This window comes from Ammospiza nelsoni, chromosome 2 (genome assembly GCF_027579445.1).
Source record: "Ammospiza nelsoni isolate bAmmNel1 chromosome 2, bAmmNel1.pri, whole genome shotgun sequence".
NCBI classification, from domain to species: Eukaryota; Metazoa; Chordata; class Aves; order Passeriformes; family Passerellidae; genus Ammospiza; species Ammospiza nelsoni.
In genome coordinates, this window is record NC_080634.1 from 114,813,703 (window position 1) to 114,836,694 (window position 22,992).

Below are 22,992 nucleotides of genomic sequence, written 5' to 3' on the forward strand. Positions count from 1 at the left end.
CAGATAGCAAAGGGAATGTGCAGGAGTTTTTTGCCCCTCCTACAACAAGGTTCTTTGATACCTCTGCTCTGGTTCTCTGGCAGAAACACCTGCTATTTTTAGATTCAATATTTGCTGATAAAAAAGCTGCACTGTGAGGGTACAGTCCCATGACAGGCTTGAGCTGAACACCTTGGCTGCTACAGAAAAGGAGAACCAACCTTCCTTCCTTCCTTCCTTCCTTCCTTCCTTCCTTCCTTCCTTCCTTCCTTCCTTCCTTCCTTCCTTCCTTCCTTCCTTCCTTCCTTCCTTCCTTCCTTCCGACACTTCCTTCCTTCCGACACTTCCTTCCTTCCGACACTTACTTCCTTCCTTCCTTCCTTCCTTCCTTCCTTCCTTCCTTCCTTCCTTCCTTCCTTCCTTCCTTCCTTCCGACACTTCCTTCCTTCCGACACTTCCTTCCTTCCGACACTTCCTTCCGACACTTCCTTCCGACACTTCCTTCCTTCCGACACTTCCTTCCGACACTTCCTTCCGACACTTCCTTCCGACACTTCCGACACTTCCGACACTTCCGACACTTCCGACACTTCCTTTTCTTTTCTCTCTCTTTCTCTCTTTCTTTCTCTCTCTCTTTTCTCCTTCTCCCCCATCCTTTCTGATTTCCCTCTCCCCTCCTGCAGTGTGCTGCTCCCATCTGTGCAGTACAGCTTCATTTCCCCATCCTAAGAAAATCAAGATAAAACAATCCAGCTTATTGACTTGGCCATTTGATCCAGTTCAAGGCACTCACAATGTGGCCACAATGGGAGATGGAACAAAATAAAATCTGGGAGGGGAGGAGGGAACCCTGCCCCTCGACCCTGGGCTGAGCCCATGTGAGCCAAGGTCCTGCTGTACCAGGAAACCACAACCAAATGAAGACAGCCTGAAAGCAAACAAAACTATGGGATGGGCACAGCAGATCTGCAAGCTGCCTTCCTGTGTGCAGTGGGCAGACTGCTGCCCAAATGCCAGAGCACTCAGGAAATCCATCCACTCTGATCCCTTTTCCTCCTCACCAAAAAACCAAGCTATTTCAAACTACCACACTGTGCAAAGAGCTTGTATGGGCTCAGGGGCACTGGACAAGTCATTGGAGGAGAGATGTAATGAGAGATTCCCACCAAATTCTCTCCTTTCACTGCCTTGGTGTCCTCTTGGCCCTCAAAGTACCTGAGGGCAGCAAGCAAGCAATACCTGGAGAATTCTTCAAAGAGTACTCAGAAAGGTCAAAAGACATCAACTGCTCCCACAAAATGCTTCATCCAAACTGCCCAGGACAGCCCAGAGAGGGATTTCCCTCAAAGGAGCAGCTGGCTTTGCTTATGAGACGGACTTTGCTTATTTACAGTGAATCCTTTTGGCCCTTGGAGTGAGGAGGTGGATCAGGGACAGCCCTGGGCAGCACCTCAGAAGGCTGGGAGGGGAAGTGTGAGACAGGAGAGCCAGGATTACACTCACACTGAAAGGAGAAGAAAAGGGGTTTTTCTTCTTTTTGTGGTGAATAGGGATGCCATCCCCCATGGTCACAGCACAGTGATGCTGCCCAACTGCCCACACTGGGGGAAAGCACAGGGATGAGCTCAGAGAGAGGCCAAGGGATGGCCTCTTCACCTTGAAAAACACACCTACATGGGTTTAGAGCTCTCCTGCCAGGCTGGAATTGCTACAGTCTCTAGTGACACCTTCTCTCCTGGCCAGGCTAGCACATATCCTGATCAAAACCTGGAATTCCTGCCTAGCAAGGGGGGCATGGGAGGGCAGAACAGGGAAAAAACAAGTGACTTGCACCCAGAGAAGGAGACTGTTAACAATGGGTTAAAAAAATATTAAAAAATGAAGAAGTGGTTCTGGAGGAGCCAGAAGTGAAGCTGCAGCTGTGGGCACCAGATGTTACTTGTGCACTGAATAATGAAGCAGAGGAGGCCACAAACACACCAGTGCTCACCACTGAGTGCAGAATATTCCTCTTTCTGTCCCCCCACCCTCACAGCCAGGTCCTGCTGCCTCGTGTGTGAGCAAGGAGACAGCATGTGCAGCCTGCTGAACCCTCCATCTGGGCCAACAAGGCTATCCCTAAATTCTTACCCTCATTCTGCTCATCTCCTGCCCACCTTGATGCTAGGAAAATCACCTGCTCTCTCTGTCTCCTCTGTAAAGGAGGGAGGGTGGCATTTTCGTCTGGCTTGTAAGGAGAGAGAGCGTTTTACAAACAGCAACTGCCCCAATGATGGCCTTGACCCCAGACTACACAGCAGCTTGCTGGATGAGAGTTCTAATCACAGCAAATATTGTGTTGAACTCAAAAGCCCTGAAACTCTATTAATTTTCCTGGTTTACAACTGTAAAGCTGTCCCTAAGAGATAATAAATCAGATAATAAATCAGATAATAAATCAGCAGTGCTCCTAATCAGGGGCTGGATCTCAAAGCCTGTCCAAGGAAAAGCTTCCCTAAGACACACAGATCCCTCTGCAGTGTCTGCACTCCCCAAGGCTCTGACTCAGCATCTCTCTCCTCTTCCCTGCCACTCATCCCAGCCCAGGGACAGCTCCTGGTGCCAGGCTGCTCCAGGGCAGCCCAGCCACAGCACCAGAGCAGAGTCCCCACATCCTCACAGCAAAGACAGGGCCAGGGCTCCCTGGGCGCCTCAGACAGGCTCTGTCCCCCTGTGCTTGCTGCTACTGAATGGGAGAAGCCTGTTCCCTTTCCTTGAAATATCCTTGAAATTTCCTTTCCTTGAAATTTCCTTTCCTTGAAATTTCCTTTCATTTCCTTTCCTTGAAATTTCCCGTCCTTGGAATTTCCTTGAAATTTCCTTTCTTAGAAATTTCCTTTCCATTTCCTTGAAATTTCCTTTCCCTGAAATTTCCTTTCCATTTCCTTTCCTTGAAATTTCCTTGAAATTTCATTTCCTTTCCCCTCGTTTCCCCTCCTCTCCTTACCCCACCAGCGCTGCCGCAAGAGATGAAACAAAGCCACATCCACTTCTCCCCCAGACCCCTGTGGAAGGTATAGCTCCAAAAACCCTCACCCTTCTCTGCTGGGCTGTGCAGCCTCTCCTGGGGCTGCTAAAATTGAGGATATTGTCAAAGATCTGCTTATATAACCATGGTGATTAGTGAAGTACAGGCATGCAAGGAGATTAGATGAGGTTCCCAGCTACAGCTCTGCTCTAATCTACACTGGCTGCCTTCTCAGATGATTTTTGGGTTTTTTTTGACATTACAACAACTTAAATTGGTTCTCTTTGCTCCCAGCTGTGCCTTGTTCCAAGGGGTGTCAAGCAGAGCACTGGCAAAATTGTTCAAGGGCTTGGTGGGTGTGGGTCAGTAATTATCCCTGCATAGACACTGTTAGCAAAATCCCTTTAACCTGAGAAACCAAGCCCTGTGCACTGGCCTGGAACTCCAGGTAGCTCTTTAGCACATAGTTCTGGGCTCTGGCAACAAAAAACTGCTATTTTCTAGTGAATGCTTTAAGTACTTCATGTACTGACCCCCCTGGATGAGTTTCTGTGTTTGTTTTAATCTTTTTTCTGTATCCAAGTACTGCTTTCTTTTGCTTCACAATTTTTTTCCTGCCTTTTCTCCTCTCCTAAAATCAGCTGCTTCCTTCCTCATTTTTCCTCTCAGCCCTTTTATCTCCAAACCAGATGTGGGTGTCACCATTTTGTCCTGGGTGGATGACAGCGGGCCTTAAGGAGGAAGAGCAAAACAGAGGAGGGGTTGTGGCAGCATTTAACCCAACAGAGCTGAGCAATTTGGGGCAGGGAGTAACCCACAGTAGATCACTAACCTGAGATTTTCAGATAGGTACAAAAAAATGGAAATATGGGAAAAGACTCGCCGCTGTTACCATGCCAGGCAGAGCTCCCTTCCCCTGACTGACACTAGCACACAACCCAGCGTGTTTAAAATATTGAAAATGTGTCTTGATTCCCCAGGAAAAAAATATTTTGACATATTTCAGCTGAAGGCTTAAACAACAACATTGGAGAAAAGATCAGTGCAAGTTTGCAGGAAGGAGCAGCAGGGAGCAGGTGAGGTTTACATCCCCAAAGAGCACAGAAAGAACACAAAGGACATGGAGCAGTGTCTGTCCCTGTCCTGAGACAGGGCACAGCTCAAACCAGATCAGGAATTGCAGGAGATACCAGGTTGGATGGGGCTTGGAGTGGAACCTGGGATAGTGGAAGGTGTCCCTGACCAGGGCAGGGGCTTGGAACGAGATGATCTTTAAGGTCCTTCCACCCCAAACCATTCCATGAGTCTGTGAACAATCCAACTGATGCTGTGAGCTCTATGGACTGTATTTGTTACTGCTTCAGGGAACTGCAAAACATCTGAGATGAATTTTACTCATCTCATGCTAAGCACTCAGTCTCGTTTGCTGAATCACCACAACCATTAAGTTTATTTCCTGATGTGGTTTTCAGTGATGTACAGTATTGGACTCTTCCACGTGCATTGCTGCTCCATCACAAGAATTTCAGTTCACTGGGTTCAGCCTTGCAGCTTTTGGCCTGTAATTCCATGAAACCTCCCCGTGAAAAATGCTTATTTTATGTTTGGCTTTCCACAAATGTTAAAATGAATATTATATGTGTTATGTTAGAAAGTAATGCTGTATTAATTCTCTTAAGTAGTGTGTTAAATATAGTTTAGGTTATAACTTATAATGTTAAAATAGAAACTATGTATATATTTTTTTAAGAAAGGAATGAGGTACTCGCACCAGACAGCAGCCACAGGACACCTAAATCTTTCAGAGAAAGAGAACTTTTTGCCCAATTATCAGAAGAAATGAACTTCTTCCCACCTTGCTCAGCCCTGAAGATGCCAGTAGGATTAAGAGGATGAAATTGACCATGACCAGACAGAATCCTGAGTTTGAATGGAATTTATGCATCATGTATGAGGTGTATGAATATACAACAGGCTATTGCTTTTAAGGGTTAATCCTCTGTTAACGTGTGTCCTTTTTTGGGCTTATTTTGCTCAGAAAGGGGCACCCAGACTACCTGTAACTCTTTGTTCTTATTGTCTCATATTGTCCTAATCCAATTTTTTATTACTCTAATTACATTGCTATTTTTATAACCATTTTATTATCATTAAACTTTTAAAATTTTAAACAACAAGTGATTGGCGGTTTTCACACTCCCAAAACAACAATCAGAAAGAATTTGGTTCTACTCTGCGCTCTGCTTTTAATTCAAAAGCAAGGTTTTGGGTTTTTTTTTAATTTAAGCCCCTTCAGAACGTGCACACAGACACTCACACAAACACGGTTTTGGAGGGAATCCCTTTATTTCAGCATTTTTGGAAACCGCGACCCCGTTCAGCTCCTTCCCCTCGGCCGCTGCCGGGGGCGGGACTCGAACCCGCGGCCTGGAGGTTCCGCCCCTGGTCCCGCCCCGCCGCCCCTGCGCGCCTGCCGTGGCGACCCCGCGTGTGGCGCGGACCCCGCCTCCTCTTCCCCCCCTTCTCCCACCGCAGCGTTTCCGGCGCGGTCGCTGTGACGCGGCGGCGGCGCCGGGGCGGTCCGGCGGGCGGGCGGGCGGTGGGAGATGGCGGAGTACCTGGCCTCCATCTTCGGCACCGAGAAGGACAAGTGAGTGGCCCCATTCCCCCGCTCCCGGCGCCGCTCCCGCGGCTGCGGCACCCCCCGGGCGGGAGGGGGGAAGCTCGAGGGGAGGCCGGAGGCCCGTAGCGCGTTGCGCGGGGACGCGGCCTGTTCCGATCGCGGCGGTCAGCCCTGCTTCCCTTCTCCCTGCCCCTCCTTCCCTGCGGGGGGGACTCCCGGCCCGTTTCGCCCATTTCTTCCACTCCTGCCTCGGGGGCACGTCCCCCGCCTTTCCCATCCCGCTGGAACGCGGCGGGAAGAGGGAAGCGAGAGGCGGCCGCGCTCCCCGTTCCCTTCCCCTCCCCCCCGCCGCCATCGCCTCCCTCAGGCCCTTCCCCCCCCCTCCCCCCCCCATCCCAGGCGCGCGCGCGCCCGGCGGCGCGTGGGTCTCGCGCGTTCCCGCGCGCGCGCCCGGCGGCCCCGCCCACGCGCTCCCCCCTTCCCCCCCCCCCCCCCCCCCCCATCCCATCCCCCTCACGGGCCGGGGCCGTTCTCGGGCACTCCCTCCCCACCCCCCACTTCTTCCTCCTCCTCCTCTTCCTCCTCTCCCTTCCCCACCCCTCCCCTGGCCGCCATGAGGGTGTGCCGCGCCTCGTGGCGCGCTGCCGCCCTCCCCCGTCCTCCCTCCGCCCTCCCCCCTTCCCCCCGCGGCTGCGCCTTCCTGCCGGGGCCGCTGGGTGCCGGAGCTTCCCGCCGCCTCCTGCCAGAAAGCGCCACCTCCTCCTCCTCCTGTTCCCCTTTTGTTCGTGTCCCTGAGCCTCGCAGCAGCCTGAGAGCTCCCGCTCTGCTGCAAGGACAGCGACTGGTTATTTCTCCCCCCTCCCCAGGGTGCGGAGGATTTCCCCGACTGCTGCATCCTGATCCTACAGGCTTCTGCCTGCAGCCTTCCACGCGTCCGGGAACGCCTCTAGTTTCTCTGGTTGTTGGAAGCACACACACAAAACCCTCCTAACGAAAATTTGGTCACCATCGGCCTGACCAAACCGGCGTGTTTTTCCACTCGTAAAAATGAAAAGGGGGCATCGATGTGCTGCTGGACTAAATTACTCTTGTCAGCCCCTGGCCGTGGGGCTTCTGCTCTGCTCTGTAGCGCTGCCATTCCAGGAAAGCAGTGTCGGCAGCCTCTTTTTTGAGCTCTGTTACTGTAGCATCCTTTCACACAAAGGAGATACATAGGAATTTAATGCATTACAGTTTCAGAGTTTTAATCAGGCATGAAATTCCTGTGCAGCTCTTTTTTTCTGTTAAAAAAAGCAAACGGAACCTTCCAGAAGGTGCTGAAGTTGGAGGCACTATTGGAAATTTTGTAGTTAGGTATTTCTTTTTGTTTCAGGTTAGAGTTCAGAAAAGACAGTAAGTATTTTATCATGCTAAGTGTTTGTTTTCAAAAACATAATCAAGAGTGAGCATGTTGCAATTTTACAGTAGAATGCTTTGCTAGAGATCAGATGTGCTTTATTTAGTACTTTAATAATTCTCCCCTCCATGAGTTGATGTTGGTTACACAGGATTGTGGAAAATAATTGGTGTTAATTATGGGAATAATAATTTTTCTTCCAGGAGAATTCTAATATTTCATTTACCCATATATAGCCCATCATAGTTTTCTAGCCCTTCAGAATTTTGCATTTCCCTGTCAAGGTAACTAAACTCCTTGTGGTTTTCTTTCATCATTCTGTGTGAGTTACACCTTTTTGTGGGAGTTTCGGTAGCATTTCTAAACCCAGATCATTATCAAGGTGTCCTGAGATGGATCATTCAAGAAAAGCTTGTGGTTTAAAACAAAAAGCAGCTTACTCTTAGAATCATTCATTATATTCATGGAAATAGCTTAACTAAATGGATTGATTTTGCTGATGTGTATTCTTTCTGTAACATGATTTTCTGTTCCCTGAATTATTTTGGATACTGTGTTGGTAGCAGCCTGAGTTACCCTTAGAGTATGATTTAACCAGGTGGTTTATAAAGGTGAGAGAGGTGCAAGTGTGTCAGTTTTAAATCAGATTCAGCTCAGCCACAGAGCTCCCAGTGTCAATTTCAGACCGGTTTTCTCGTTACTTTCCATCCCATCACCCACTGAAACTGATGCAAAGACAAGAATGGAGAAGCAGAAGATAAAACAGAGATCACTTGTGTGTGGTGAATCATGGAACCACTTTGGGGGAAATTGGTCAGACACTGGCTGTAAGTTAGGGGTAAAAGGAAAGAATATGGACAGGTTGGTTGGAATGCTTTCCTGTACAGTTCTGATGTGGATTTTTCTCTGTATTACTTATCCACATCAAGATAAAGCCATTTAGGGCGTAGGCTTTTTTCAAATGATTGGTTTCTGTGCCAGTGTGTAACTACCTTATTCACTTTTTTCTTGCAGAGTCAACTGCTCATTTTATTTCAAAATTGGAGCTTGTCGCCATGGAGACAGATGTTCTCGGTTGCACAACAAACCAACATTTAGCCAGGTTTGTTTCCCCTTTTTTCTCTTTCTTGTGGAAATATACTCTGGCTTCTTTAAAACATAGAGTCTCAGATACAAGTCAATAATTACCAAGCTCCAGATAATTTAGTTCAGTTTTAGCCCCAGTTTATCTGGGTCTTTGCTTTTTTTTTTGGGGTGTTCCATTTACTTCTCCCAGCATTTCTAATTATCTCCTGTCACCCTTAATGGCTGCAGGAAGCGATGCTGTTGTAAGCTTGCCTGTAGTAGAGACCAACCAGTGCTAACTTTCAGGTGAGTGTGCCTTCTCAGTGGTGTTCAGGCACTTAAACCATCCCAGAGTTCTTAAATCACAGACAAAGGCAGCTCATCCCATCTGTCCCAAAGGTGGGAACTTCAATCTTTTATGCACATAATAAAAGAAACCTAATTAATGAATAAAAGTGACTCATCTGTCATTACACTTGCTCTCTGACCCAGGCTCTTTAATTTCAAGAGTGACTTGCATATTTCCTTTGAATGTGGAAGAAATTATTATTGAAAACAACTTGCCTGGTTGCTGAGGGTGAATTGTCAATTTTCATGACAGATTGTTTAATCTTTGCCTCCATAAATATTATTAAGAGACAATGATGTGTGACTGCACGTCTGCCAGAAATAAAAATAAATTTGAAAAGGTGCAGGGAGTGACAGGGTTTTCATTATTGTTGTTATTATTATTATGAGCTGTACAATATTCACAAATTACGTTCCTGGAGAAATGTATTTTTCCCTCTTTCTATCATTGCTGATTGTCAAGGTACACAGATGAATTTCTTTGGGAATTTTGTACATGAGCAGTAGTGCCTTTGAAAGTTACTGCATTTTTCAACTGCAGTTTTAAAATTACAGAGAAAAAGTTCACATAACAGCAGAGCCTTCTGCAAGTTCATTGAATCTGCTTAGGAGCAGAGTTGATGAGAAATGTGAGCTGATGCTGCTTTGGGGAGAAATTAGGGAGGGGAATTCTATCCATGTGACAGGTTCAGAGCTGGGATCAAGGTAAACTGTGAGTGGGCAGGGGAACTTCTAGGGGAGGATGTCAAAGTTACTGGTAAATAGGGACTTCTGGTACTTAAGCAACAAAAACACCTCTTTGCTTCTGGAATTTTAAAACTTTGTAATGCAGATACTTTATTTCAAATGAGTATTGTCCATTTTCAAAACTATGCCATGTTGCTGACCTACATGGAGCAGAAGTTGAAGTGCAGTTGGTTATTTAGAGACCTAAATTTAGGTCATTGACTATGAAACAATATTCCTAAAGCAGAGAGTTTGTACAGTAGTTGTCTTTTAAGTTAAAAAAAAAAAAAAAAAAAAAAAAAAAAACTAAAAACCCAACAAACAACCCCCTCAACTTTTACTTTTTCTTTTTACCAATAAAAGTTTGTGTGCAACTGCAGCTTTCTGTCAGAGCAGCCTTTAGCTTTGCTTTAGGCTCTGGGTGGCAGTGCCAGCTGCAGTGGGTCAGCAGGGCACATCCCATTCAGCCAGGGGTGTCTGGGACTGCGCAGCCTCGTGCTGGCAGCTCTGCTGTGACATCTCCCAGGTCCCTGGCACTGTGTGGGGTCTGCAGAAATCTTTATTTGTGTGCAGGTTGACAATCAGCTGTGATAGAAAATAGAGCAGACATCCTGCTAATGGGAAGTTACCAGCACAATGTTTTAACCTTGTGCAGCTCTTGCTGGTGCAGCTGCTTTACAGAAGAGCTCTGTTAGGAAAGGTCACACAATCCAGGGTGATCAAATTACCCCCATCAGCAGAAACACCCTAACCAGATGCCCGATTCTGGCACTCTCCAGCTGTAGGCTGAAGCACAGGTAGTTTAAACCTGGGCCATGGAAGCACAAAGCTTTGGTTGGTATGGCTGGGCCTGTAATCAAACGAGTGTGTGGTTTTAAATGTGATGGTACAGTTGTATTTTTTTTTACATGTTAAATGGGTAGTGTATGTAGGTGTGCAATTGCTGGTCCTCTGACTTCTTTAAGCTCTGAATTCTTACTGTGACTAATAATTATAATGTCTAAGCTAAACTTACTTGGGGATTGCCATTCATACTGACTAACATTGAGCTTGTATTTTAAGTAATCAAATCTCAATTTTTGAGCTGCTTACAGTGATATGGACGTTTGGAATTTTTTTGTAATATTAGTTTACTAACTTAAACATGGTTTGTTTTTTCAGACAACTTGATTTTAAGAAGAACGGTACAAATGTAAGGTTTCAAGTCTGCCTGGGCTAATTCTTCAAGTAAAAAGCAGAAGGGCTAAAAGGATATTGTCCTTATTTGAAGGATCGGAAACATGTGAACCTATGATGCTATTATATTATTTAAACAGAATTTCCACCAAGAAAACCCTGATGCACAAAATGAGGTGTAGCAGTTGCCTCAAGGCCTTATGGTCTGGTGTAGCATTTTGGACACTGTGGCATTATGTATTACATGCTGTGCACGTAACACTTCTTTTTTTCCCCCCCTAGACTTGCAGTAGTGAATCTGGTCTCAAAAGTTTAGGCATCTCCAGAGTACCTCGTGTGACATTTTAGGTTACTCACACCTCCCATTTTGAGGCTAGCTGTTGAGACAAACGCAGCTCTTTCTTGGTGGTTAATTAAAACTGTTTTCATAATATGATGGTCTGGATGCAATTTTGGAAGATACTCTACAAATACAAAAGGAAGTCTTAAGGATAAAATATGACTTTTAGCTGTTTGCAAACAAGTTGTCTCTTTGCAATTGTCTATTATATGCACAGCAGCCAGTAGAATTCCCCTTTTTATTTTTTTTCCCCGCAGACCATCTTGATTCAAAACATCTATCGTAACCCCCAAAACAGTGCACAGACGGCTGACGGCTCACACTGTAAGTCCCACAGTTGGAGAAATTTTTTTAAAGAATGGTGTTAAAGAGCCCACTCCTAATTATGATAAAATAATGTTGGCTTCTGAGCTGCTGACATAAAGCTGTTGCAAACAGGACAAGTGACGGAACTCTTCTTGCGCACAGATCAAGAATTTGTGGAATGTCTGCAGTTCTGAGTGCAGAAGGGGCTGCACAAATTGGACTTGATGCAGATTCCCCTTTGTGCTGCAAAGTGAAACTTGGTTACTTGGTAACACTGCATTCTTTTGAAAGGGTTAAACTGCAGACATTTCTCAAATTCTTGATTTAACACCCAAAAAAAAAAAAAATAGGTATATATGTACGGTAAGTCCCAAACCTGGGTTTTCTTTCATCTTAACTTTTTTAGGAAAATGGAGATTTCATGTTATACTCTAATTATTGTATTGCTTCCTTTCCTGGGATTTTGCTACTAAGAAGTCATTCAGTAATACCAAATTAAAATTATTTTGCTTGTAACATGACTGCTCCATTTGGATACCACCTGTTTTCAGAGCTGTCTGAAATCATGCAAAACCCCTCTATAGTAATATTGGTGAATGGAGTGAAATTAAGAATACAATAATGGAGTATCATGAGATCTCTATTACTTTACAGTGTTAGGTTGATATAGAAAGGTCACCAGCTAAGTGCAAGTTCTCCTGCTTGGGAGAGAATAACCACCTCTCTTTCAGCACAGACTCGACTAAAGCGACCCTAAAGGAAACCAGTTTCTTGTTAAAATTATTTTCCATAATATAAAGTTGTTGCGTTTTGTATTTCAGACCATTGCCCTCTTGAACATTTACCGTAACCCTCAAAACTCTTCCCAGTCTGCTGACGGTTTGCGCTGTAAGTTCATACAAGTTCCTTCACTGGTTCCCTGGGCTTGATTGTCAGAGCTCAGTGTCGACTTAAACTGGTCTGCCATTTTAGTTTAACAGATCAAACTGACCATGTTTCGTTACATGTGTTCAAAACAAACAAAAAAAAAAACCCAAAAAGCAAAAATAAAACGCCCCAATTTTATTTGTCCCACTACCTTTCTCCCTGCTCCCAGAACTATGGGGCAATCTGAATACCAACTATTAAATCAAAAAGGGTTAAAATTATACTTCCCCTGTGAAGCAGTGTTGGTTGCACTGCTTTCTTCCTGTCACCTCTCTCCCTGCCAGTTGCCTGCATCTTAGGAATGGTTTTCTGTATGTTTTGTGCTATCCATTAGGTTCCACTGTCGGAAAGAGCAGGACAGTGACACATTGACTTCATTCAGAACAAATGTCCTGCTCTGTAAATGTTAAGAGAACTTGAACTGAAACTTTTCAGACTGCATGCATAAATTTGTCCTAGGTTAATGCAGCTTCAATTTAGGGAGTGCACTTTGGAAGAACACACCATGACTGACTAACTCCTCCTGGCAGCTGTCCTTTTTGGATGGGTGCATGCTTAAAATTCTTTCCATACTTTGAAAATTCAAATTCTGATGCCATTTGGCATATTTACCTAAGACAAATATTTTTTTAAAGTACTTTTGAGGAGGGGAAGGCATTTGGGTATGGTCATGAAGTAATGACTCCTCCTGAGATACAAATGGGCATAAGCAAACACACCTCCTGTGAGACTGGCAGCAGTTAATGCCCAGGATTGCTGATCGGCGATTAACTGATTTGTCATTGTAATTGAATCATCGATATCAAAATAAGATTTAAAAAAAAACATTTTAGAACCAAAAAAGGGTCGGTGTTCTTTTCTAACTAATCTTTCTTGTTGAAGTGAGTATTTACTGTGTGGTAATAAAGCTTTGTTTGGCTATTCTTTTTTTTTTTTTTTTTTTTTTTTTTTTGACTGTTGGTTTATAGACCAGTTCAGATTAGTTACCAGCATTTGATTAGAAGTGCTTTGTGAATTGGCCACTAACTTCAAAGTCAACACTGTCTCTCTTGCTTCTAAAAGCAATAATGGCTCTATTATGTAATTTGTGTTTTTGTCACACAATCAAGCTGGACATGTAAATGAGCTGTGTTGTTTTGTCTAGATGCTTGACCAGTCCCATTGGTTTGTAGGCTCTCTCCTTGCAGATGCTTAGTAGTTAATGCTGTTTCAGTAGATCAAAACATTTCCAGTTGGGTGTTTCCACTCTCTCCCTGAACTCTCAATGAGCTGGTAACTAATTTGCACAGAGTTACAGCAGTTTGGTCTGTGGAGCTGTTTAGATTTACAGCTGCAAGAGTCCTGCACAGATCCTCCAGTGTTGTAAATGCTGGTATCCAACTCTAGTTCGTTGTGACAAGCCAGCAGCTGTGTGCCAGAGCCTGCCTGTACCTCCTGGGGTAGAGCTGGAGCTCTGCAAGCAGTAGGTTTGCTGAAACTCCTGGCTCCTTGGTTTTTGATATTTGTCCCTACATAAGTATTGCATGTATTTTAAATGGATAACTTGGGTAGCTGTTTAATGCCTTGTCATTGTTGCTTAACTGTCTTCCTTTCTATTGCCATCGTAGAGGATTAACCTTAGTTTGGAACAGCAATAGTTTTCCTGAGTATTTTAATTAGAAATTGGGCTTCTCATGGTTCAGATACCATTAGCCCTGGAATATGGATGTTTATAAAGCCTGTCATATGTATACCTCCCACTTCAGAAGGTCATTGAAGTAGTCATTAACTAACTGTTGCCTGTGATATCCTAATTTGACAAAAAAACATTTTTAGCTCTTGTCCATCTGGTAAAAAGTAATTATTCCCACTGAGGCTCCCAGAGCCCCTGTCTGATACCTTTAGAAACAAAACAAAAAAATCCTTAGGTGTTAGTAAGCTTTATCAGTGATGTTGGCAGAACCTTGAAAATATAGTTAAGTATTAAACTGCCTAGAATTACTGGTTTAATGTTTGATATTCCTTAATTTGCTTACAACCATGGGGGAGAAGAAATTTCTTAAAAGCAAACCTGTCTCAAATGCAGAAACACTGTCAGCCTAAACTATAGACCAAATGCCCCTTAGCCTCTTGTGGGGATGAGCTGGGTGGAAGAACAGGAACTGCAGTTCCAGAGAGTGTGGCTGGTTAACATTACAGCCTTTGAAGAAAAGCACAAAGTTTGTCCAAGTGCTAATACTAGCCAAAAATTTTTTTCATACCAGCCTGAAAATGAATAAACTCAGCCTTATTGGCTCAGTTTCTTGTCTTTCACATTCTGTTAACTAAACCAGTCTGGTTTGTAGTTTTAAACACTAGCATATTTTCCTAGCATAAAATGCAGGGTTTGTTGTAAAACTGCTCCGCTTGATCTTAATAAACCACTTAACTGCTGAAGAGCTAATCTAATGGCTTTAATGTATACAGCTTGTTTAAAGTGCTGTAGACTGGAAGAAATAAATGAAACTGATTTTTATACATTTAATGCTTTGAAAAAGAGGCCACACTTATGTTGGGTTTTGTAGCAGCAGGCAAGCAGCACTCGTTTTTAAAGTCCAGCTTGTAGCATGAAAATAATCTTAACTTGAATATAAGGCTGGCTTGTCTTGCACTGAAAGATGTTCTGCAGGACTACAGAAAAAATAAGTGACACTCAAACTTAAACTAGAAAATGGCTCTCTGTTGCAAAGCATTGAGGGCAATGAGAAAAATGTGTCATTTCAATGACTATTTTCAGCAAATTAAAAAAAATTCTGGGCTGTTTTACATTCTGAGCTCTCAAATTCAAGTGGATATGCTGGAGAAGTAGGCATAAATTTCTGCCTTTAGGAAAAGTAATACTAAATTTTAGTAATATTTTAAGGTATGGAATTGTAACAAAGCACTTGCCTTCTGTTTAGGTAAAATTGTTGGTAGTTAGAGAGTGGGACTATACATTAAATTTTAAGTGATATTTCAGAGTAATTCTTTTCCCCTTTAAATTTGTGGCATACAACTTTGGCTCTGATTAAAACTTGCTTTGATTTGATCATACCAATGTAATATTTTGACAGATACTTTAGGGACTCAAAGCTCTTCACACATCCTTATTTTGCAATATTCCTGTTAGTTAGCTCCATGCTATATGGTGTCTCTCATGCTCCAGATGGCCTCTCTAGATTGTTTTGTAGTTTGATCAAAATCTCCCCTTCCTTATTGGCAGGCTCTAATCAGTCTGACTCTTTGACTTTTGCAGGTGCTGTGAGCGATGTTGAGATGCAGGAACATTATGATGAGTTCTTTGAGGTATGTAAAGGTGCATTGAAGTGTCCCTGGATTGTTAAATGGATGTAGTGGATAGCACAATTAGATTCAGGGAAAAAAAAAAACCACTTATTTCCTTGGGTGTTCCTATAAAACATACAACTTTGTATTAAATATTTCCTGGGTAACCATTGGTTAGTTTGGCCTTCATTTGACTGCTTGAAATAGTTTTTGTGTAACATCAGCAGCTTAAGTGACATAGCATTTTGATTGTATAATCTCCTTTTGTATAAATTTAAAGTATTCTTAATTATTTGTATAAAAACAAAGCACCTGAAGCTAGCATCAGTTTCTGTGTTGTGTTTTCAGTGCATCCTGTGCATTCTGTAAATGCTGTGTGTGTTTTCCATAGATTTTTCTTGTATGTTGGTAGTGCTGTGCTTACAGATGGCCAAGAAAGTATTCATTTTAAACCCCCAAATGTAAAAAAGAAAATAAAAATCAAGTGATCTTGCTTTTTTCCAAGGAAGGTCTTTTATATACTTACTTAGAGGTAGATGCAATATTTATTTCTATACTTACAAGTAATGTGCTGCAAACTTGTGCTGGGTTGCTTTGTGCTTAGGAGGTCTTCACAGAAATGGAGGAGAAATACGGCGAAGTCGAGGAGATGAACGTGTGTGATAACCTTGGAGATCACCTAGTTGGAAATGTATACGTAAAGGTAGGGTGAAGAGATGTTCATGCAGGCAGGGGGGTGCTGTTTATTGATTTAGAATTTTAAAAGCTGCTGTGTGATTGTAGATTGCTCTGCAGGAAAGCTCTTCAGTATATAAGCTACTCTCCAACCTCACAATTTAGAGTAAAAATGTTAAAGGAATCCAAAAGAAATTTGAATGAATTTTGAGAAGCTTTCTTGATAGTCAAAATCCATGTAATTTTCAGAAATAGAAACTTTTCTTTTCTTTTACATAGTTATAAACAGTCACCACTAGTAGACTGCTTAGATTGGCAGGGTTAATTTAGGATCTGTCTTAGCATCATGCTGCCCTTGAAGCACATCAGTGTGAGAGAGGTTTTATATGCCACAGGTGCATTAATTTTCTAACTTCCCAGTTAAACACAGTATCTGTGACCAAGTTAGATTTGGCAGTAGCTGTGTGGTTCAAGGTGCAAACTGGAGCACTTAGGCTTAACTTTAAAAAGTCATTGGTATCTCTTGAATAATGAGTACAAAATTGTCACCTGCAGAAATTTTACTGTGTGTTCACAGTGAGGGGGAGGTGTGAGAGAGTTGCTTTGAATATTTTGGCTGTACATTTCCTCAGCTGGAAAGTATTTTCACACCTGAAATTCTTCACTGTATAGGTCATAATCAGAAAATAAAGTTGTTTTAAAAAATTACTGTGAAAAGATGTTTCAAATTTAAATTTTACAGTCATCATAAAATGGGATCTTAATTTTTGCAAATTCTCATTTACATGAATGCAATCTGCAGTTTTTATATAAATTACTCTTAAATATTTGAAAAATGCATTACATCAGGACTATGGTGCTCCAGAAACTATTTACAAGCATTCTCTTGGTTTAAAGCTGTACTAAGAAAACACAGTATCTTGTATTGACTAACTTTCCCACTTGAGACACCAAACAGAGCATAATGAAGAGGAAAATCAATGTTTTGATTAGCCCTTGAGTCCCAGCTAATGAAAAGCTTTGATGGACTGTCCAAGAAATCTGAAGTAGCTTCTAATTTCATTACTAGAGCCCTGAGCCTCAGCTATCACCCAACTGATGTGATAGGAATCTTTTATCTCCTGCTGTTGCTTCTCTGAAAAGCTGATTTTGCTTTCAGTTCCGCCGTGAGGAAGATGCCGAGAAGGCCGTGATCGACCTGAACAATCGCTGGTTCAACGGGCAGCCCATCCATGCCGAGCTCTCCCCTGTGACTGACTTCAGAGAGGCCTGCTGCCGTCAGTATGAGATGGGGTAAATAAACAGGGCCTTCCTCCTGCCTTGGGCACCAGGGAGGGTGCTGGGGTGTGGATTTCATGGAGCTGAGTGCAGGAAATAAACCACTGCAGGTACCAGTAGTGTGGGGGGCTGTGGTGTTTGTGAGGGACCCAGGACGAGGTGAGAGATGAGAATCTGATTTATTATTTTATGATATATATTAAAAGAATGCTATACTAAAACTATACTGAAAGAGAAAGGATACATCAGAATGCTTAGCAAGAACGAAAAATAAAAACTCGTGACTGACTCAGGAGTCCAACATTGTCACAGATACATTTTATGAAAAATCCTTTCCTTGGGATATTTTCTCCTGAGAAGCTGAGGGGCCTCAGGAACAAAATGTAAACAATGATTTTCTGCTGCTGTGGAATGCAACAGGTGCATCTGGGATTGGTCTCATGTCGTTGTTTCTAATTAATGGCCAATCACAGACTCTCTGTCTGAGCCACAAGCCTTTGTTATTCATTCCTTCTTTTTCTATTCTTAGCTAGCCTTCTGATGAAATCCTTTCTTCTATTCTTTTAGTACAGTTTTAATATAATGTATATGATAAAATAATAAATCAGCCTTCTGAAGCATGGAGTCAGATCCTTGTCTCTTCCCTCAACCTAAGACCCCTGTGAACACTGTCACACAACATAACTGGCCGTGATTGGCCATTAATTAAAAATAATTCACATGTTGGGATAAATAATCTCCAGACCACATTCCAGAGCAGCAAAACATGGAGAAGCTGAGGCTTCTCATCTTCCCAGGAGAAAAAAGCCTGTCAAAGGGATTTTTCAGAAAATATCACAGTGACAGAGAACCTGCAGTGTGAACCTCTTGACTTCTACCATCTTTTGAGGATTTTCTCCTAGAAGTATTACAGGGTCTAGGTCACTAGTAATTTACTGTGTTTAATATCAGAGGCGTTGAGGTCTTAGCAGATAGTGCAGAACTGGGAATTGTAACTGTGCCTCTTGATTTCTGTTCCAGAGAGTGTACACGAGGAGGTTTCTGCAACTTTATGCATTTGAAGCCCATTTCTCGAGAGTTAAGGCGCGAGTTGTATGGGCGGCGTCGTAAAAAGTAAGTTTGTTTTTAAACACTGCTAAAACAAGTAATTTAAGGATCAGTTGCTGAAAAATCTGAAGGCAAATCTTTAAGCTTGTGCCAAGTCCTCTTGTTTTTTCTGACACATTTCTGGCACATGCCAAAGGGCATCAAGTCAAGCTGGCAGGTGGCCAGTTTCCAACAAAGGAGTAGGGCTTTAAAAACATGGTGCTTCTTGCTCTGCAATGCTGTGGATTCTGAAGGTTGGTGTGGCAGGCAGGGTTCAAGGAGAAGAAGACTCACTGAGTTACTGAGGATATATAGGCCCTTCCTGTTCAGGTACAGATGGACATCACTAGAAGTTGCTTTATGCTTCTTCTGTTTTGTTCTCTTCTAAATGTGTTTGCTCATGGCCTTTGTTAGATGCAGGCTACTTGGCCAATGGGCATTTTGGCAGCTTTCAGCATTATGTGCAATCAAGCATTTATAGATTATACTAAGGACCAAACCTTATTTGCCCTTAACTGTTAATGGTGAAATGTGGTAGCCTGTATTAATTTCTTACTGTTAATACCAGCCAGTCACTGTATGGAGCTCACTCTTAGCTTCACAGTGTGTTCCTTGATAGGAATTCCCAGTGGGAAAAAGGAGAAATAATTTCACTTAATGGTAAAAAAGAAATTTATAAAGACATTTCATTATGTACTGAATTATTCATTTAGTGAGGTACCTTGCAGAAAGGCTTTTACCGCTGCTGTTACTGTGATGGTTCACTTGGAACTGGATTCAATCTGGTTGCATTTAAGACCTTGCTATTTGGAATAGGCATATAAAATCTTTGATCTTGCTTTTATATAGAATATGATTTATGTAGCTTTCTCTCAATCACACAAGGAGCCTGGGATTGTGAATGTGTTTTTCCTGTGAACATCTCTAATTGGCAGTTTCAGAATCTGTGAGGATGAATTAAACTTTAAAAAAACATAGATTGTGTTGCTTAGCCACATATATTTGTGGCTAAGTAATTTTTCATGTATTTGAATGCTTTATGAAAAAGACCAAGTGTGTTTTATATTAACCTTTTGATCACTGTTACAAATCTGGAACTCTCAGGTTCGGTAATGCTGATTGGTAGTGGCTGTGATAGCAGTATGTTCTGGGTGGTTGTAGCTCCCTTCCTGAATTTATCAACCTAAGAGGCAGGGAGGATAATTTGCCAGTGCTTGTGTCCTGGAGGGGTAGAAATCACATAGAGGGAGGAGCAACAGAGAACTAGATTTTAATTGCTACTTAATGCAATTGATTTAATACAAGTGGACTTAGAAGCAGCTGTGGACTTCTGGTGTGTGTTGCTAAGAGCTATTCCTGTCTGCCAAAGCAGGTGTCCCCTTCTCCTGCTTTAAATAACAGCAGTGTAACCGTGCCTCTCTGCAGGGCTTGCACATCCATTGTAAGACGAGACTGCAGGGAGCAGCCAGTTCTTGTACCTGTTTGTGCTGACTCCCCAGCATGAAATTTGGGCACTTTGTAAATCCATTGTGCTTTGCAGCCCGAGTGCCAATTAACCAATCCTTCTAATGACACACTGCTTTCTTCTCCCTCATCACTCCCATCCTTAATTACATGCTCCACTGTGTGGTACTGCAAGTAAATCACTGCCTGGGGTGAAACAATAAAATGTCCAAACTCTCTTTGAAGGCATCGATCCAGGTCGAGGTCCCGTGAGCGCCGGTCCCGATCCAGAGATCGCGGCCGTGGCGGCGGCGGAGGAGGCGGCGGCCGCGAGCGCGACAGGAGGCGGTCAAGGGATCGCGAACGATCCGGTCGATTCTGAGCCATGCCATTTTTACTGTATGTCTGCTAGAAAGTGTTGTAGTTTGACCAAACAAGTTCATAATGACATTTTTTTTAAAAGATGGGCTTCTGAATAAAAAATTTGTAGTGATACAGTATTCTTTGTGTAACTTGTTTCTTGTGGGGGGAGTCTTTTTAACTGTCATTCCTCTATCTTGACAAATACCTGGATAAGTCTGCCTGAGGGAAAGGTGGTAAATGTATTGGAGGAGCGCCAGTTCTGGTTTGGGTTTTTTCTTAATTTTATTTGGGTATCATTTGAACTGTTGATGAAAATGTGTGTGTATATAATATAAAATATTATATACATAGTAAAAATAATATACTGCTTAAGAAACAGTTACTCACATAAGTTTCCCTTTTCTGCTATGCTGTCTGCTTATTTAGGTTAGTTTAGGCACATTTAAGAGGAAGGCTGTGCGAAATGCATTTATTTACTGAGTAGAAACGCTTAGTTACAAAAATGTATGTTTGTTTGTTACCAGAAGTCTGTGCTCTGTCTATCAATGTGACTGTGGCATTTACAATAAATCCAATTTCTTGGTGTAAAATCTAAAGCCTATTTTCTAAGCACTCTGGAGTAGTTGAGTTGCTACTCCTAGCTGCCTATTTTCTAAGCACTCTGGCATAGTTGAGTGGCTGCTCCTGGCTGTGCCAGAGTTCATAGTTCAGGTTTTTATAATTCTTGACTAAACTCCTTTCTTTAGCTGGAAAGAAAGTTGCCTAGTGCAGTGTGGAAAAAAATAATATTTTTATTGCAATGATTCATAATCGGCAGGTGAGGGTTTTGTGAAAAAAAAGCCACCAAAATTATGCTCCATGCAACATAATAGAGAAGTGCTATTGAAGGAAATGCAAGTATCAAAGTCCTTAACAGACATTTTTTTCTAATCTATGCTCTCTCACCCGTCATTTAATAAAAAGCATTTTGTTAGCATTCAAGGTCATAGAAAACTAATTGGATGCTAGTGGAAAATAAATCCTGTTTCCACCTTTCTGATGGTCTGGAGTGTGATGAAAGCTAATGGACAGATGGCAGTTCCTTCACAAATACTTCTTTTCTTTTTTTTTGAGCTCAGATTGCTCAATCACTGAACATTGTAGGTTGTGTCCCAAAGCATTAAAGCTCCAGTGGAAATGTTGGCATTCTGAGAGACAGTTTGTACAATGGTTGACTTGCAGTTTCACCTCATTCATGTCTGCTTTTATTCAAAGTGTAATGTAGCAAGAAGTTTTGGTCATTGACCATATTTCTGCAAAATAGAACTGTGTGTACACAAAGCTAGGCAATAAACCGCAGCTTTCCAGTGGGGGAGAGAATTTGCTACTGCTTCCTTAGTTCTGAGCCAGATATATTGCTAAGTGATAAATCTCCTTGGTGATTCTTTTTAAAAAAAATGGAAATAGGATAGGAGTGCATCACATAGTCAGATGATTAACAAACCAGCTTCTTTCTGCCTCTTAAGTATAGACCCTTTTTCTCACTGGAAATTGGAAAACAAAACTATCAAAAATTGAGCTTTTCTAAATTAATCTGCTTTGCTTCTTAGACTAAATTCTTGTATCAGTTCAGTTTGAATTTTTTTTGTTCCCACTGGATGGTTTGGCTAACCAGACTTTAGAACTTGGTGTGCCAGGACCCTTTTAGAAGAAATATCACTCAAGCAGTGAAGCCCATCTCCACATGATGTTTTGTTGTAAGTACATAAATCAAATGATGCTTTACTGAAAGAAATTGAGCAGTGCCTGGCATTAAATGACTGAGATGAAATGTATTTCTGCTGGGCATTAGGAATTTCACATTGATAATTTAGTTCTTAGAGTTTACAGGATATTAATCCAGTTTCATATTTCTCGTAAATGAGATTCAGGATTATTGGTGAGCTAATTTAAATCTCAAGCTACAAAAGGCGAGGATAGTTTTTGGTTTTTAAACAGTATCTAATACAATGTGGATAGTATTTAAAAGGTTTAAGATTTGCTCTATAAAGCTAGTTTAAAAGTTAGTTGTTCTATAAAGTTAGTTTAAAACAAGTACAGATGTGTCCCTGTAATGGCTTTAATCAGTTTATCTAAATCCTGTTTCACTGCAGGTATATTTTTGCATGAACAGATAGTGGAAGGTGGGTTTTTCTGTCTCCCCTAACACAATTTTGCTGAAGAAAGCATTCTAGAATTCTACCAAATGTACAATTTTGTGATCTGATTGCACAGTTGCCCAAAAATTCCCCAAGTAACTGGGATATGTTGGAATGGGCACTGAAAGCAGTGGATTTTAATGGATACTCTAATGAGTGCCTAGTGACAGCATTCAGCATATGAACTAAGCTCATGACATATCTTTTTAGGTTCTTCTTTTGAGACTGTGCTGCCAGTAAAATCCATCAAATTTGAAATTTAAACTGCACCAATTTGGTTAAACATTTACACCAAGTGTTCGTTCACCAATACAAACCAAGTGGAAATCCTACCTCCCCCTCCTCTTGTTGCCCACAATGTCTTTAAGATTTGGTTTTTTCCCCCTCCTCCCCAAGGTTCTTACTTCTCAAATATTTCATTGTTGACTCTTCTGTTGAACAGTGGATCTTAATTTATGGAATTCTTTTACCTCAAATAAGTGACAGCATACAGGATTTTCTGAGGTCTGAGTCAATTAGGTTGAAACTGTTAATCCCAAGTGGCTTTGTATTTGGCTCTTATTCTGTGAAAACGCTGCTTGTCCATGAATATGATGTATGTTGAGACTGTAAAACCAAATGGAGAAAACTTGTTCAAAATAAAGCCTTTTTTTTATAAGAATCTGACAAAAATTATCCCTTTCCTTTAAATTGGATGCCGCTCTCTAAATATCTAGTGAGGACAGACTAAAGTTTTAAATTCTTATATCTTAAGCTATTTTTTTGAGCAATTCTTTGCCTTCTGTTTTTCAGAGC

At 42.1% G+C, this 22,992-nt stretch overlaps 1 protein-coding gene across 8 annotated transcripts; it reads left to right on the forward strand.

The window, feature by feature from the left end:
- The first annotated feature begins 5,494 nt into the window (after positions 1–5,494).
- On the forward strand, positions 5,495–22,869 carry U2AF1 (U2 small nuclear RNA auxiliary factor 1). Of its 8 annotated transcripts, none has more exons than XM_059491536.1 (9): positions 5,563–5,636; positions 6,476–7,001; positions 8,020–8,107; positions 10,918–10,984; positions 15,147–15,196; positions 15,780–15,878; positions 17,010–17,143; positions 18,149–18,241; positions 19,904–22,869. In XM_059491536.1, the coding sequence occupies exons 2-9, from the start codon at positions 6,832–6,834 to the stop codon at positions 20,037–20,039; spliced, it is 837 nt and encodes a 278-aa protein (XP_059347519.1). In that variant the 5' UTR covers positions 5,563–5,636; positions 6,476–6,831; the 3' UTR covers positions 20,040–22,869. The 8 variants fall into 8 exon arrangements, with proteins under 8 accessions (XP_059347530.1, XP_059347526.1, XP_059347519.1 ...); XM_059491529.1 differs by lacking the exon at positions 10,918–10,984 and adding an exon at positions 11,788–11,854; XM_059491557.1 differs by lacking the exons at positions 5,563–5,636; positions 6,476–7,001 and adding exons at positions 8,320–8,376; positions 10,306–10,336 and having other exon boundaries at positions 8,061–8,107.
- Positions 22,870–22,992: the final 123 nt, after the last annotated feature.